This window comes from Schistocerca cancellata, chromosome 11, assembly GCF_023864275.1.
Source record: "Schistocerca cancellata isolate TAMUIC-IGC-003103 chromosome 11, iqSchCanc2.1, whole genome shotgun sequence".
Classification (NCBI taxonomy): domain Eukaryota; kingdom Metazoa; phylum Arthropoda; class Insecta; order Orthoptera; family Acrididae; genus Schistocerca; species Schistocerca cancellata.
Window position 1 is genome coordinate 12,591,813 of NC_064636.1, and position 13,098 is coordinate 12,604,910.

General features: G+C 44.2%; 1 protein-coding gene across 1 annotated transcript in view; it reads right to left on the reverse strand.

Annotated features, from left to right (window-relative positions):
• Positions 1-13,098, reverse strand: part of LOC126108819 (neuralized-like protein 4) — a 339,970-nt gene that overhangs the window by 298,815 nt on the left and 28,057 nt on the right. Inside the window, exon 2 of the mRNA XM_049914183.1 lies at positions 8,545-8,646. Within this exon, the coding sequence (XP_049770140.1) occupies positions 8,545-8,646 (102 nt within the window). The remainder of the gene's footprint in view (positions 1-8,544; positions 8,647-13,098) is intronic.

Here is a 13,098-nt window from a genome sequence, read left to right on the forward strand (position 1 = left end):
CGCACAAATTTACTCGCTCGGCGCCGGCATGGCTAATTCGCATTACTGGGCTCGTCGCCCACTGCTTGTCACCTTTCCGTTGATGACAAACTTCGAACGCATTGACTTTTGCACGGTTTAATTTTCTGGAAATCCTCTATTTTGCCGTGTCGTTCCACAGAATCTAATTTCCTTTTCGAGTGACTACTCTGCAAGTTCTACACTGTTGTAATAATTATCCGCGCAGAGGTGATGCCACTTTCCATCAGAAGGTGTAAACAGTTACATCACTGTTTTTGCTAAAGGCTGTCCAGCGCAGGAATATATCTAGAATGAGGAAATGTATCCCGTACTCGAATTACATAGCATCCGAATAACTATGCCATATTTCATAATTTTCGCCGGATTGTAAACTTTAAAATTTAACCGTCCATGCCACGGTATCATTCCCTCAACTGAGATGTTTTGACTTGTTAAACGTCTGTTTAAACGTTTTGGAAAAACAGTCAATTATGAATTGCACTTTGACAAGCTGGTCGGCATTACCCAGTTTATTTTTGCTGTCGAAAAAATGTAAAAATGATAATATTTGTCCGAATCAGTTGCGGGACATCGTTTTGTGAAACATCGGTGTGTGAATCAACGGATTTATTGGCCAATAATCATCGATCCTTCCTTTTTTTTTTACAATTCCCATACGGATAGCAAGCCCAAACCATTTTCTAAGTTCGGGTCCCGTAATGTCGACAGATTCGGCATTTTTTTTTTTTACATCCAGTTTCCTTCTATTGCAATTTCGACTATAGTACTTGTTGGTATCATCGCTAATACATTCTTTGGAAAATATGTTTGGACCCGGAAATCCTTCAAATTTATTATCGGTCTTCGGTAAATCTAAGTCTGACCACTGTTCACTGTCTCCTTCGTCTGCTTCAGACAAATCAGTGGGTAACTGTAGCGTTCGCTGAATTCTTGTGGGACGTATTTCGCTATCTTCCTACGATTCTGCTTCACTTCTACTTTTTTTATATCCAATGTCTTCTTCCCAATCGGGAAAGTCGTCTGAAACAGACAAGATGCCCGCACCTTCATCGTAAATAATCCTACTGTCTCTTTCGTCTGCCACGATGAAAGTGCACAAGTACTTATAGAAACAAAAAAGTTGTTGACGTGTGTAACTTTTTGTCACCTAAGCAAAACACCAACAGAATGCAAAAGCTACTAAAGTGCTGTCGCCGGCCACTGCCCGATTCAATGCCGATGACACCGCTGTGGTGTCGCCGAATGGCATGGTGTTACTGGCTATGTACACACATGCACATCTATGGCAAAATACCTTTCCAATTATATAAATTTCACTGGCCTCTTTGTAGAATTAATATTAAAAACAGGTCCTTTAATTTTCCTGTTCACATGCTAATATTACCATTCTGCCCATACGTCTTTCTTGCGTTGGTAATATTAGTAATTCACATCCGCGTAATCTAAATGCAATTTGTGGAAAATAAACACCACCTGGACAGGTCTGCACACCGGGTCACCAGTGATCCGTACGGCATGGAACGGAGGGTCGGTACGACTTTGCGAGACACCTTGCAGTGATGCAGTTTGTAGCGGGACTTTGAATTTCGCCGCGCTACACTTGTTCCCTCAGATATAAATTATACCATCATAGCTATATGAGCGCTCGACGGCAGAGAAAATATGTAAGAAAATGAAGGTACTACAATTGCAATTCTTTTTGTTTTCTATCCATCTTTTGTCTCTTGAGAGCGGAAGCTTAGCTTACTTATCAAATAGTCTTGGTCGCATTAAGACGAAAAAACTTATTGATGTGCAGACGTATTGTGGAAGTTTGTCTGAAATTTGGAGGATGGAAGCAGCAACGTAAAATACATTGCATTCAATATCAAGATGGTTTTAATTTGTATACATTAGTAATTCCTGGACAATGAAATTCATTGCAAAATTTCGGAGCAGCTAGACTTTTCAAGCAGAAATGAAGCAGGAGATTTTTGGAGAACAAGACCTGGACACCACATGAGAGAAGACGTGTTAACATGGTAAAGGACGAACTCTTATCTACGCCATTTCCCCCGTTAATCATATTTTGTTATTCTCTGTTCTCCTTCAAATAATTTTTGTAGTTGAAATTGGTTTGACTTTTGCTGAGAAACGCCACAAGGACCACCCCAACAATAGCTTTCCCAAATCACGAAGTCCGATAACTTATCTCTAATACGAAGTCCAATTTGCATTTCATTCTTTCCCTTTATCACGGTCAGTTACGATTTTAAAACCCCCTTTTTATTCACCATTTCTTCGCACATTTTCAACCCTTTCTTTTCTTTTCTTCTCTTTTTTTCTTTTTTATTAAACACTACAAGTTGAGTGCAGTGACCCTCTCGGCCTTGCTGCTCATTCTTTAGTTACAGACCTACGAAGGAGGAAAATACACAGTCTTTGTCCGGCACCCACTATCCCTCTCACCTCTACTCTCCGATCCACTCCCACAATTTAATTTTGCACTAGGAAACATTCTCACCGGGTGCTGCAGTTTTTGATATAGCCGAGAAAAACATAAAAATGTGACTTTTAAATGACCTCCCCCTTCACCAGTCAGGATTTTTAGTAAGTCGTTCATTACACTCTCCTCTACTGTTGTACAAAAATCTGCAACTACACAAATCTTTTTCCCAATTTTTCCATCGACGTCTGGATGAACGTATACCTGGGGGCAAATAAAACATTAATTACTTAAATTTACTTTTTGGGGGGACAATAAACCCAAACGATTATCCATCGAACACAGCAAGAAGACGATTAGTTTGTGGATAGTAGACTCGACCAAGCTTCAAGAGATTCGGGAGGGAGGGAAGGGAGGTGGGGTTGAAAAATTTGTAACGGCACGGCAAAACGAGCGCTGTATCGTTTGAGAGATACAGAGGTGAGCAAGAGTTCCGGGACTCACCCCAGTTCACTGGCAGTAGTGCCACGTCACCGTAACGTGCCCGTGTGTAGCACACAAAATATCACTCCGTAATCTAAGACGAAATTTAAAATTAAACTAACTTTTCCAAACTTTGTCAATATGTGCTTCAGTATATTTTCTCTAAGTATATTGTTTTAAGAGAAAAACAAGTGGTACTAAGTAATAAAGCCAGAAAACCAAAAATCGGTCAAGATGTGCAAACACATGTCAAAACAAACTCTTACAAGTCTCAACTCTATTCGAGCAATTATTTGGTCAAAATCGGCATTTTTACGAAAAACTGAAGGTGTTGAATAATAGACTTGGAAATATGAAAATCGATATGAAACTTTAGTTTGATATAAAAACATTAACTGTGAGACCCATTATGCTACCTCTCATAGTTTTCAACTAATTCCTGAAAACTAAATTTGGAAAAAAAATGTACTTATTTGTAATAGATTATGTGCCATTTATATTCATGACAGAAGGTTCTAATTAGATCACTTGATTACATCGATTATATAATGAAGATATAACAAGTTTCACAAATTTGATGTAAATAACAATCAATACAAGGTCTCTTAAAGATGTAGTTCAGAGGCCATGCTCTACTGCGAGTTCCATTCTCAAAATTCTAGCTGGCACAGTTTAAATGTAGTCGAGTTAAAACTTTTTCTATGATTAAAGCCAACTTAACTCCATTCGTACAAAAATCAAAAAGATTCTAAATTGATTTACGACAGTGTTATAAAATAATTCGTGTCCGAGAAAGCGGCCACTTAGACGTCGCAACTCTGGGGCAGAGCGGATGACGGCAAGTGTTCCCTCCGGCCGCCCGCTGTGCCCGTATACAAATACAGCCCGAGAAGCACCCAGCTACCGATCGGTCCGCGTGACTCGAACGCCGGCTCACGCGCTGCCTCGGATGATGTCACAGACGAGCTGCAACTGAACCCACATTTTCGGTACAAATAGGAAGTGAACTCTTGAAGACTGTACTCTGTACCCCACTTATAATTCACGGAAGTAACTGTTTGTGTGCCACCCACGATGTTAACAAAAACGCGTGGCAATGGATGAGATTATTTTCCACTTTTGTGGTGAGCAATTAATTTCGGTTACTAGAAGTCAGGGCAAAAGACCGTTTAATTGGAACTTACCGTGGAGGTCCCCTTTGAGCTGCTACTAGTGTTTTGTATTATTATTGTTGTCAGGAATATTATTATGTTTCGCATGTGAACTTTTTCTGAATATAATTGAATCAGTTACAATTCAAAACTTTTATGATAATCACAGTTTCTAAATCCCGTTGAGTAAATAAGAGTGTGGAAACATTTGTTTCAGTGAGTACAAGAATAATGCGGACTTGCAGACAGCAAATTATGGTCAGTATGTTCTCCATCACTTTCTGGCTGACCACAAAAATAGTTTTCGGGCAACATTTCTTATTTTCTCGTTAATCCGACACCCCACAATCTGTGGTACACCTGCACATCACCTGATGTCATCTACTCGCCTTCCATTAGGTAATCATCTGCATCTTCAGAACTTCCCACCAGATTATAAGTTTGTGCTCGACCGGGAGTCAAACTTCATACCTGTACCTCACAAATGTCGTACCGTCCAAACTAACCGAACACGACCCGTGTCGTACCGTTACACGTATCGATCACATGGGAGATTGTGAGGATGGGGTCAAAACAATTATTGTACTCACAGAGACATTCCAATATTTTTCCTGCACTCCATACTTCACAAGAATAACATGTACAATGGAATGTACCCTCTGCGTAGTGTAGATGTAGACACAACACTGAAACTGTAGTATATACTGAAGAGAAAAAGAGTTGAAGAAATGTAGTCTGGAGTACTAGTTTTATCACAGTGTGTCAGACCCGAAATCGCTTCGGACCTCCGAAGACACTGAGGCAGCAATTACTTCCACCGCCGGCTCCGTATTCGGAGGTCCGACACGTCTGGATCCTCGAGACAATCGGTAGCACGTACCCGGGAACTGGCTCGGTTGCACGGGTGTCAATTCCCGAAGAGCTGCTCAAAGTTGGAGTGGATTGCAGCACTAAATGGCGACGACAGAACACGGAGATCTGCGGGGCCTGTTGAGAAACGAGGAGGCGTGGCAGAATCACCAGCCACTGCACGCTGTGGTGTCTCGAGGCTTAGGCCTGTCCCACCCCTCATTAAATCGACCAAGACTTATACGAAAAATTGTAAGAACAGTTATTATTATTATTATTATTATTATTATTATTATTATTATGTTCTTTAAGTTTGTTTTCGAGTTTACTGAAATACTATGGGAAGAAAGTTTATTTACGTTGCAGATAACGTGCAAGACGTCGCCCGACGATCACCACAAATGTCCGACTTAGCGACAAGTGGGCGCAGAATAAAACGAAAGCTGCAAACTACCGCGAGCCGTGGAAGAGCCCGGGCCGCGAGGGCGTCGAGCTTCCTAGGTCGTCGTCGGACGCCATCAAAAGAAGAGATATGCTGGTTTCTCTCTGTAAACAGATCGATCGAGTCTTGAAAGGTTCTTGTAAAACGTATAGGTGGGTGACACATTAGGTGGGATCCGATGCCTGTAATACTTCCACAGTTACTAAAAAGTCGCTAAACGGCAAAACCAATAGTTCATCATTTATATAGGTAAAAAGTAGTAAAGATATAGGGAAGGAGAGTCGCGGCGTCAGAATGAAAAGTGATACATCGCTCAGCAACGAAGGAGGATGTAAGCAGCGGGCGTTACGTGGTGAAAACAAATCGACTGATAAAATTGTAAGTCTGTAATTAAGCATAAAGCCACGTAACACTGCAAGGCAGTACCTGGAACAGCCTCAGGGTGTGTAGCAACTAACCCCTTTGGGTAGGAAATACGGGCCGATCTGTAAACCACACTGCAGTGATTCGAGAATGGTCTATAAAACTGCAGGTAGCAGGACCTGTCAGCTCCCCACACCTACCCGCGGAGGTTTTTCGAGATATTCGACAATTTGAAGCATTTCATTTGCAGGCCTGCCAGGTACAGGAGCCAGTACAATAGTCGGCTCAAACGTGCACACTGTCATTACAACTTAAAATAGTGTCCCCGTTGTGAGCTCCTGTAAGTGCAAACTGCAACAAACACGGTTACAGCTGACACAAGTAGTTTTATCGAGTGAGAACCGTACCGTATTTACTCTAATCTAAGCCGCACTCGAATCTAAGCTGCAACTGAAAAATGAGACTCAAAATCGAGGAAAAAAAAATTTTCCCAAATCTAAGCCACACCTGAAATTTGAGACTCTAAATTTGAGGGGAGAGAACAGTTTTAGGCCCCACCTCGAAATTGAAACAAAGTTGGTCCATTGTAATACGAGACACAATTTAGGTCGAATGAATGATGATACAACTACAGTAGTTTGGTTCGAGTCGTAAGCTTAGCAGTTAAGATTTACCAGGTAGCCATTGCTATGCGTCACGCACTCCGTCCCTATTTATACGGGTACCCTTCCTTTTTCACATGCTTCATCTAGTTTGAATTCATTGCCTATTTTTCTTGGATCTGATCAGTGCCGTTCTCTTTGTTATAGGTGTTTACATCAATCTAAGCTGAAAAGGCATTACTGTACTGCGTAATGCATTTGTTGCATACTAATAATGCGTGTTAACGATATGTTGCTGCTCGCAGCATGGGTTTCTTTTGTGCACACTAACGCTGCTCTTTAATAAAAAAAAAGAGAGAGAGAGAGAGAGAGAGAGAGAGAGAGAGAGAGAGGAATCTTCTCATTAGCGAAACAATGGCAAGAGACTGATATTTGTTGTTAGTTACACTGCTGCTTTCTTTGATAATGATCAACAAGAACCAAATAATAGACTGCGTAAGATAGAAGATGTTCTGAACAAGAGTTTAGCGAAAATTTTTCTCTGTTTGAAAATCTTTGCAGATGCCTCTTTAGTACATTACATTCTGCACAGAAATTACAGTCATCTTAGATTTAAAAATCTAGTCAACTGCCGTGCTTCATTTCTGACTGTATTACTATTAGGCATAAGAATAATACGAATATAAACATGACACGATATGTATATTCTTCCGCGTTTGCTGTTGTCTCACTCTAGTTTCGTAGTTTATTGGGCAGACAAGATTTAAATGAGATAGCAGCAAACACGAAAAAATACATGGAAAAATGTTTATATTCGTACTATTCTTATGGTGAAGAGAATAGGTCTACTGCATGCGATTCACAATTCATAAAAGTTCCTATTAGCAACCATCTCTTGTCACAGGTAGTAAAAAATTCAGAACGTAGAGTTGGCCATATTGACAAACATCCCAAACAGTCTTTGCAGTCGAATTTTCAAAGTACACTGAAATGCTGCTACATTCGAAGGTGAACAATACGGAATTTGTATTTACTTCGTTGGACAATGTATGAAAATGCAGTGGTCGAAACTCGGGGCGGAGAAAAAAGCACGTCTTCCACTTTTTTTTTTTTTAATTTATTTACTGACGCAGAGGTTTTTGCGCCAGTATTTATCTTTGTGCCTGAAAAGCATGCCTGTGTAGCGCTACATATATTCGACAGCAGAAGTTAGTTGTGGCGGCACCTACCAACATTTTTCAGAACTTCCACTTGCTTTGCACTCGATTCTAAGCCGCAGGCTGTTTTTTGGATTACAAAAATTGGAAAAAAAAGTGCAGCTCAGATTCGAGTAAATACGGTCACCGGCCACATCGCGCCGAGTTTCCACCCTCGTTACGGTCAGCTGAAGTTGTCTCGTCACCGTCTTAATGTCAGAGGAAGAGCAGGACATCCCCAAGTTGTCCACAGACAAATAACTTTTAACTGGGTTCACCGCGAAATTAGTTCCGGCAATATTACCGATCGCACTGAAAGATGGAGGCCAGCCTGCATCTGAAATATTCTGTTTAAATGACTGTACTGTCTGCCTGCAGACCTGACAAGAATATTAATAGTTAACGTGCTGGGAAAATCTACACAGTGCAATACAGCTATCTGAGAGGTTAAAATAATGACAAGGAAACTTATGCAACATACAAATTGAAATAAAATTGTTTAACTATCACATTCATAAATTAGCAAAATTAATTAAATCAGGGAAATCCAAATAGTTATATCAAAATTGGTTTTAAATATGGTGATACACCACAAAGTTTGTATTGTAATATTCCTCAGTACTCTCTCTGACACGTAGGGAAAATCATTAACGTCTGAAGTGAATGAAGACTAATGGAAAGGATGTTTTCGTATGCTCCTGACCGTGGGGGCACAATTTTATTTAGCCGACAAACGTACACTATAAAGCAGGACCAGTACACATCTGCAAATTAAGTGTTTATGGCTTTAAATAAGTAGATAAAAATAAGAGAGAGTAGAAGTTGCATATTTCTTTCACAATTTAATGAGAAGTGAGTAAAATAAAGCAGAGCACCGGCGATTCGAGTCCCGAACGCAGAGCGCCTCTGGAATAGTGAAACTGCCACAACAAACAGTATTATTACTAAACGGTATCCGAGAATCCCCAAGTTTTAATTTGCCCGACATTACACGACAGTTTATTTCACTTACCCAAGATCCTCCTCGAAGCTCCGACGCAGTAGATGGGAATTCCATTGTCTCGGGGTTCAAGCATGTTACACCAATTTCGATACTTCCGCTCCAGGAGTTTATCTGAAAATGGGCACAGATTAATTTAAAATTGCCAAATCTATAATGCTGAAGACTGTCGAAACTGATCTACACCGTCAGCATCGAAAACCACAAAAGAGTAAATGTAATAGGACCAGAGTAATATCAGACTAGTGCACAAGTTCCTAGCATTTTTCCCTAACGTTCTCCTCCACTATTTACAACAATCTGCCAAAACTAGGACGACAACAAAATGTGTTCACTTAAAGTGGAGGGATACGATTTTTTTCACGGCACATATTGTCAAGTTCACACAACCGTGCACCGTGTCTTCGTAATGACGGGACATCCACCTTGCACGTGACGTCGGAGGAGAGGTAGTGTGCAGTCAGTATCGACATTCTTAAATTCGTGTGATGTCTGAGAAGTGTATCCTGTGTACCAATTTTTATTGTGTTTGAAAGCTACGTACTGCACTACTTGCAACTGTTCTCAAAAAGCATTTGCACGAGCTTCCGTAGCAACACTGCTCCCATTTCCATCTGTCGGAAGTCTCTTAATGAGAAAGGTATTAACGACAGTGAGTAGAATGGCACAATTTGAACTGTCTTCGTTGTACTGCATCTGTGTTTCGAGAAACGTTCACACGATCTGTCGTCCTGCGAAAAAACAAAGAACATATATTAACGCGCTGTACTCTGTGGACTGCCCCTCTGAACAGTGCTACCACATTTCCAACGTAACAGAGCTCCTCACTCAGAAAACATAGTAGTTCAACTCGCAGTGAATAGATTCAAGTTTCGGTCGGTCGGTCAATTGGGAGGAAGGGGGCGAGGGGTGCGGAAGAAAGGGGGGCGGGAGGGAGTAGGGGGCGTAGCAGTGGGCCGCCACCAAACAGCACGGTGAGCTGTGTTAGCGTAATGGTAAAGGTGTTGGGCTGCTAAGCGGAAGGTTACGAGTTCAAACCTTGTGCGATGCTTAATATCTGCCAGCACAGTAGCTCAGCTGTAATAAAAAACTGAGTGGAAGGCTCAACCATCGAACTTTTAAAAAACCACACACAACGGCAAGGTCATCAGTCACACGATCTAGGACGGCAGAAATCGAGTGAGGCACAACACGAACAGTATACTCCAGTCGTTAGTCGTGGGGAAGGGGTAACTTGCAAACAAATAGGAAAAAAGGACATCAGGGCAGCAGGAAGGGGGAAAGAACAGGACGGGGTGTGTGGAAACAGGGAGAGCAGGGGCATCCTAAAAACACTACTCAGAGGGGCGCACCCACATTGTACCATAGCATTATCACAGTACAACAGGCCTGTGTCAGGATGTGTGTGTGTGTGTGTGTGTGTGTGTGTGTGTGTGTGTGTGTGTGTTTTCGTGTCTATCTACCAGCCCTTTCTCGTTTGGTAAGTCACAGCATGTTTTTTATATATATATATATAATATGGTTATAATAGAAGGAAACATTCCACGAAGGAAAAATATATCTAAAAACAAAGTAGATGTGACTTACCAAATGAAAGTGCTGGCAGGTCGACAGACGCACAAACGAACACAAACATACACACAAAATTCAAGCTTTCGCTACAAACTGTTGCCTCATCAGGAAAGAGGGAAGGAGAGGGAAAGACGAAAGGATGTGAGTTGTAAGGGAGAGGGTAAGGAGTCATTCCAGTCCCGGGAGCGGAAAGACTTACCTTAGGGGGAAAAAAGGACGGGTACACACTCGCACACACACACATATCCATCCACACATATACAGACACAAGCAGACATATTTAAAGACAAAGAGTTTGGGCAGAGATGTCAGTCGAGGCAGAAGAGCAGAGGCAAAGATGTTGTTGAATGACAGGTGAAGTACGAGTGGCGGCAACTTGAAATTAGCGGAGATTGAGGCCTGGTGGATAACGGGAAGAGAGGATATATTGAAGAGCAAGTTCCCATCTCCGGAGTTCGGATAGGTTGGTGTTAGTAGGAAGTATCCAGATAACCCGGACGGTGTAACACTGCGCCAAGATGTGCTGGTCGTGCACCAAGGCATGTTTAGCCACAGGGTGATCCTCATTACCAACAAACACTGTCTGCCTGTGCAGTTGCTGGTCATTCCCACATAGAATGCATCACAGTGTAGGCAGGTCAGTTGGTAGATCACATGGGTGCTTTCACACGTGGCTCTGCCTTTGATTGTGTACACCTTCCGGGTTACAGGACTGGAGTAGGTGGCGGTGGGAGGGTGCATGGGACAGGTTTTACACCGGGGGCGGTTACAAGGGTAGGAGCCAGAGGGTAGGGAAGGTGGTTTGGGGATTTCATAGGGATGAACTAAGAGGTTACGAAGGTTAGGTGGACGGCGGAAAGACACTCTTGGTGGAGTGGGGAGGATTTCATGAAGGATGGATCTCATTTCAGGGCAGGATTTGAGGAAGTCGTATCCCTGCTGGAGAGCCACATTCAGAATCTGATCCAGTCCCGGAAAGTATCCTGTCACAAGTGGGGCACTTTTGTGGTTCTTCTGTGGGAGGTTCTGGGTTTGAGAGGATGAGGAAGTGGCTCTGGTTATTTGCTTCTGTACCAGGTCGGGAGGGTAGTTGCGGGATGCGAAGGCTGTTGTCAGGTTGTTGCTGTAATGCTTCAGGGATTCCGGACTGGAGCAGATTCGTTTGCCACGAAGACCTAGGCTGTAGGGAAGAGACCGTTTGATGTGGAATGGGTGGCAGCTGTCGTAATGGAGGTGCTGTTGTGAGTCCCTGCGGTTGGCTCGCAGGGATGACCGCCACACAGTCGTCGTCTCCTTGATGGCACGGAGTTTATTGGGCATGATCCGATTGCGCCATTCAGCATCCCAAAGCGCAAAAACTTTTCGGCGGAGGACTGCCCGCAAATCAGTCTCTGGGAGGCCAACGTCCAGAGACTGTTTACTCGTGGCCTCTTTCGCCAGGCGGTCAACATGTTCATTGCCCGGGATACCGACATGACCGGGGGTCCACACAAAGACCACAGAGCGGCCGCAACGCGCAAGAGTATGCAGGGACTCATGGATAGCCATCACCAGACGAGAACGAGGAAAACACTGGTCGAGAGCTCGTAAACCGCTCAGGGAATCGCTACAGATAACGAAGGACTCACCTGAGCAGGAGCGGATATACTCTAGGGCACGAAAGATGGCGACTAGCTCAGCAGTGTAAACGCTGCAGCCAGCCGCCAAGGACCGTTGTTCGGAATGGTCCCCTAGAGTTGGCGCATACCCGACACGACCAGCAACCATCGAACCGTCGGTGTAAACAATTCCAGAGCCCTGATACGTGGCCAGGATGGAATAAAAGCGGCGGCGGAAGGCCTCTGGAGGGACCGAGTCCTTCGAGCCCTGTGCCAAGTCGAGCCGAAGGCAAGGGCGAGGAACACACCACGGGGGTGTACGCAGAGGCGCCCGGAAAGGAGGTGGAACTGGGAAAAACCCAAGCCCGCAGAGAAGCTCCTTGATGCGTACGGTGATCGGACAACCCGACCGGGGCCGACGGTCTGGCAGATGGACGACTGACTGCGGGAACAGGACACGATAATTTGGATGCCCGGGCAAGCTAAAAACATGGGCAGCATAAGCGGCCAGCAAACGTTGGCGTCGGAACCGCAGTGGAGGTACACCTGCCTCCACTAGGACGCTGTCCACAGGGCTGGTGCGGAAAGCACCAGTGGCAAGGCGTATCCCGCTGTGGAGAATTGGGTCCAGCACCCGCAACGCAGATGGGGATGCTGAGCCATAAGCTAGGCACCCATAATCCAGGCGAGACTGGATTAACGCCTGGTAGAGCCGCAACAGGGTAGATCGGTCGGCGCCCCAGCGGGTGTGGCTCAAACAACGCAGGGCGTTGAGATGCCGCCGACACGCTTGTGTAAGCTGCCGGATATGAGGCAGCCAAGTCAACCGGGCATCAAAAAGGACACCCAAAAACCTGTGGGTCTCCACCACAGCAAGAAGTTCGTCGGCAAGATAAAGCCGCGGCTCAGGATGGACCGTTCGGCGCCGGCAGAAATGCATAACACGGGTCTTGGCAGCCGAAAACTGAAAACCACGCGCTACAGCCCAAGACTGCGCCTTGCGGATTGCGCCCTGTAGCTGACGTTCAGCTGCTGCAATGCTAATAGAACTATAGTAAAGACAGAAGTCGTCAGCATACAGGGAAGCGGAGACAGAATTTCCTACTGCCGCAGCGAGACCGTTTATTGCAATTAAAAACAGGCAGACACTGAGGACAGAGCCCTGGGGTACCCCGTTCTCCTGGACGAGGGAGGAACTATACGGGGCCGCGACTTGCACGCGGAAGGTACGATACGACAGAAAATTTCTGATAAAGATCGGCAGAGGGCCCCGAAGACCCCATCCATGAAGCGTAGAAAGGATGTGATGACGCCATGTCGTATCGTACGCCTTCCGCATGTCGAAAAAGACAGCGACCAGGTGCTGACGGCGGGCAAAGGCTGTACGGATGGCCGA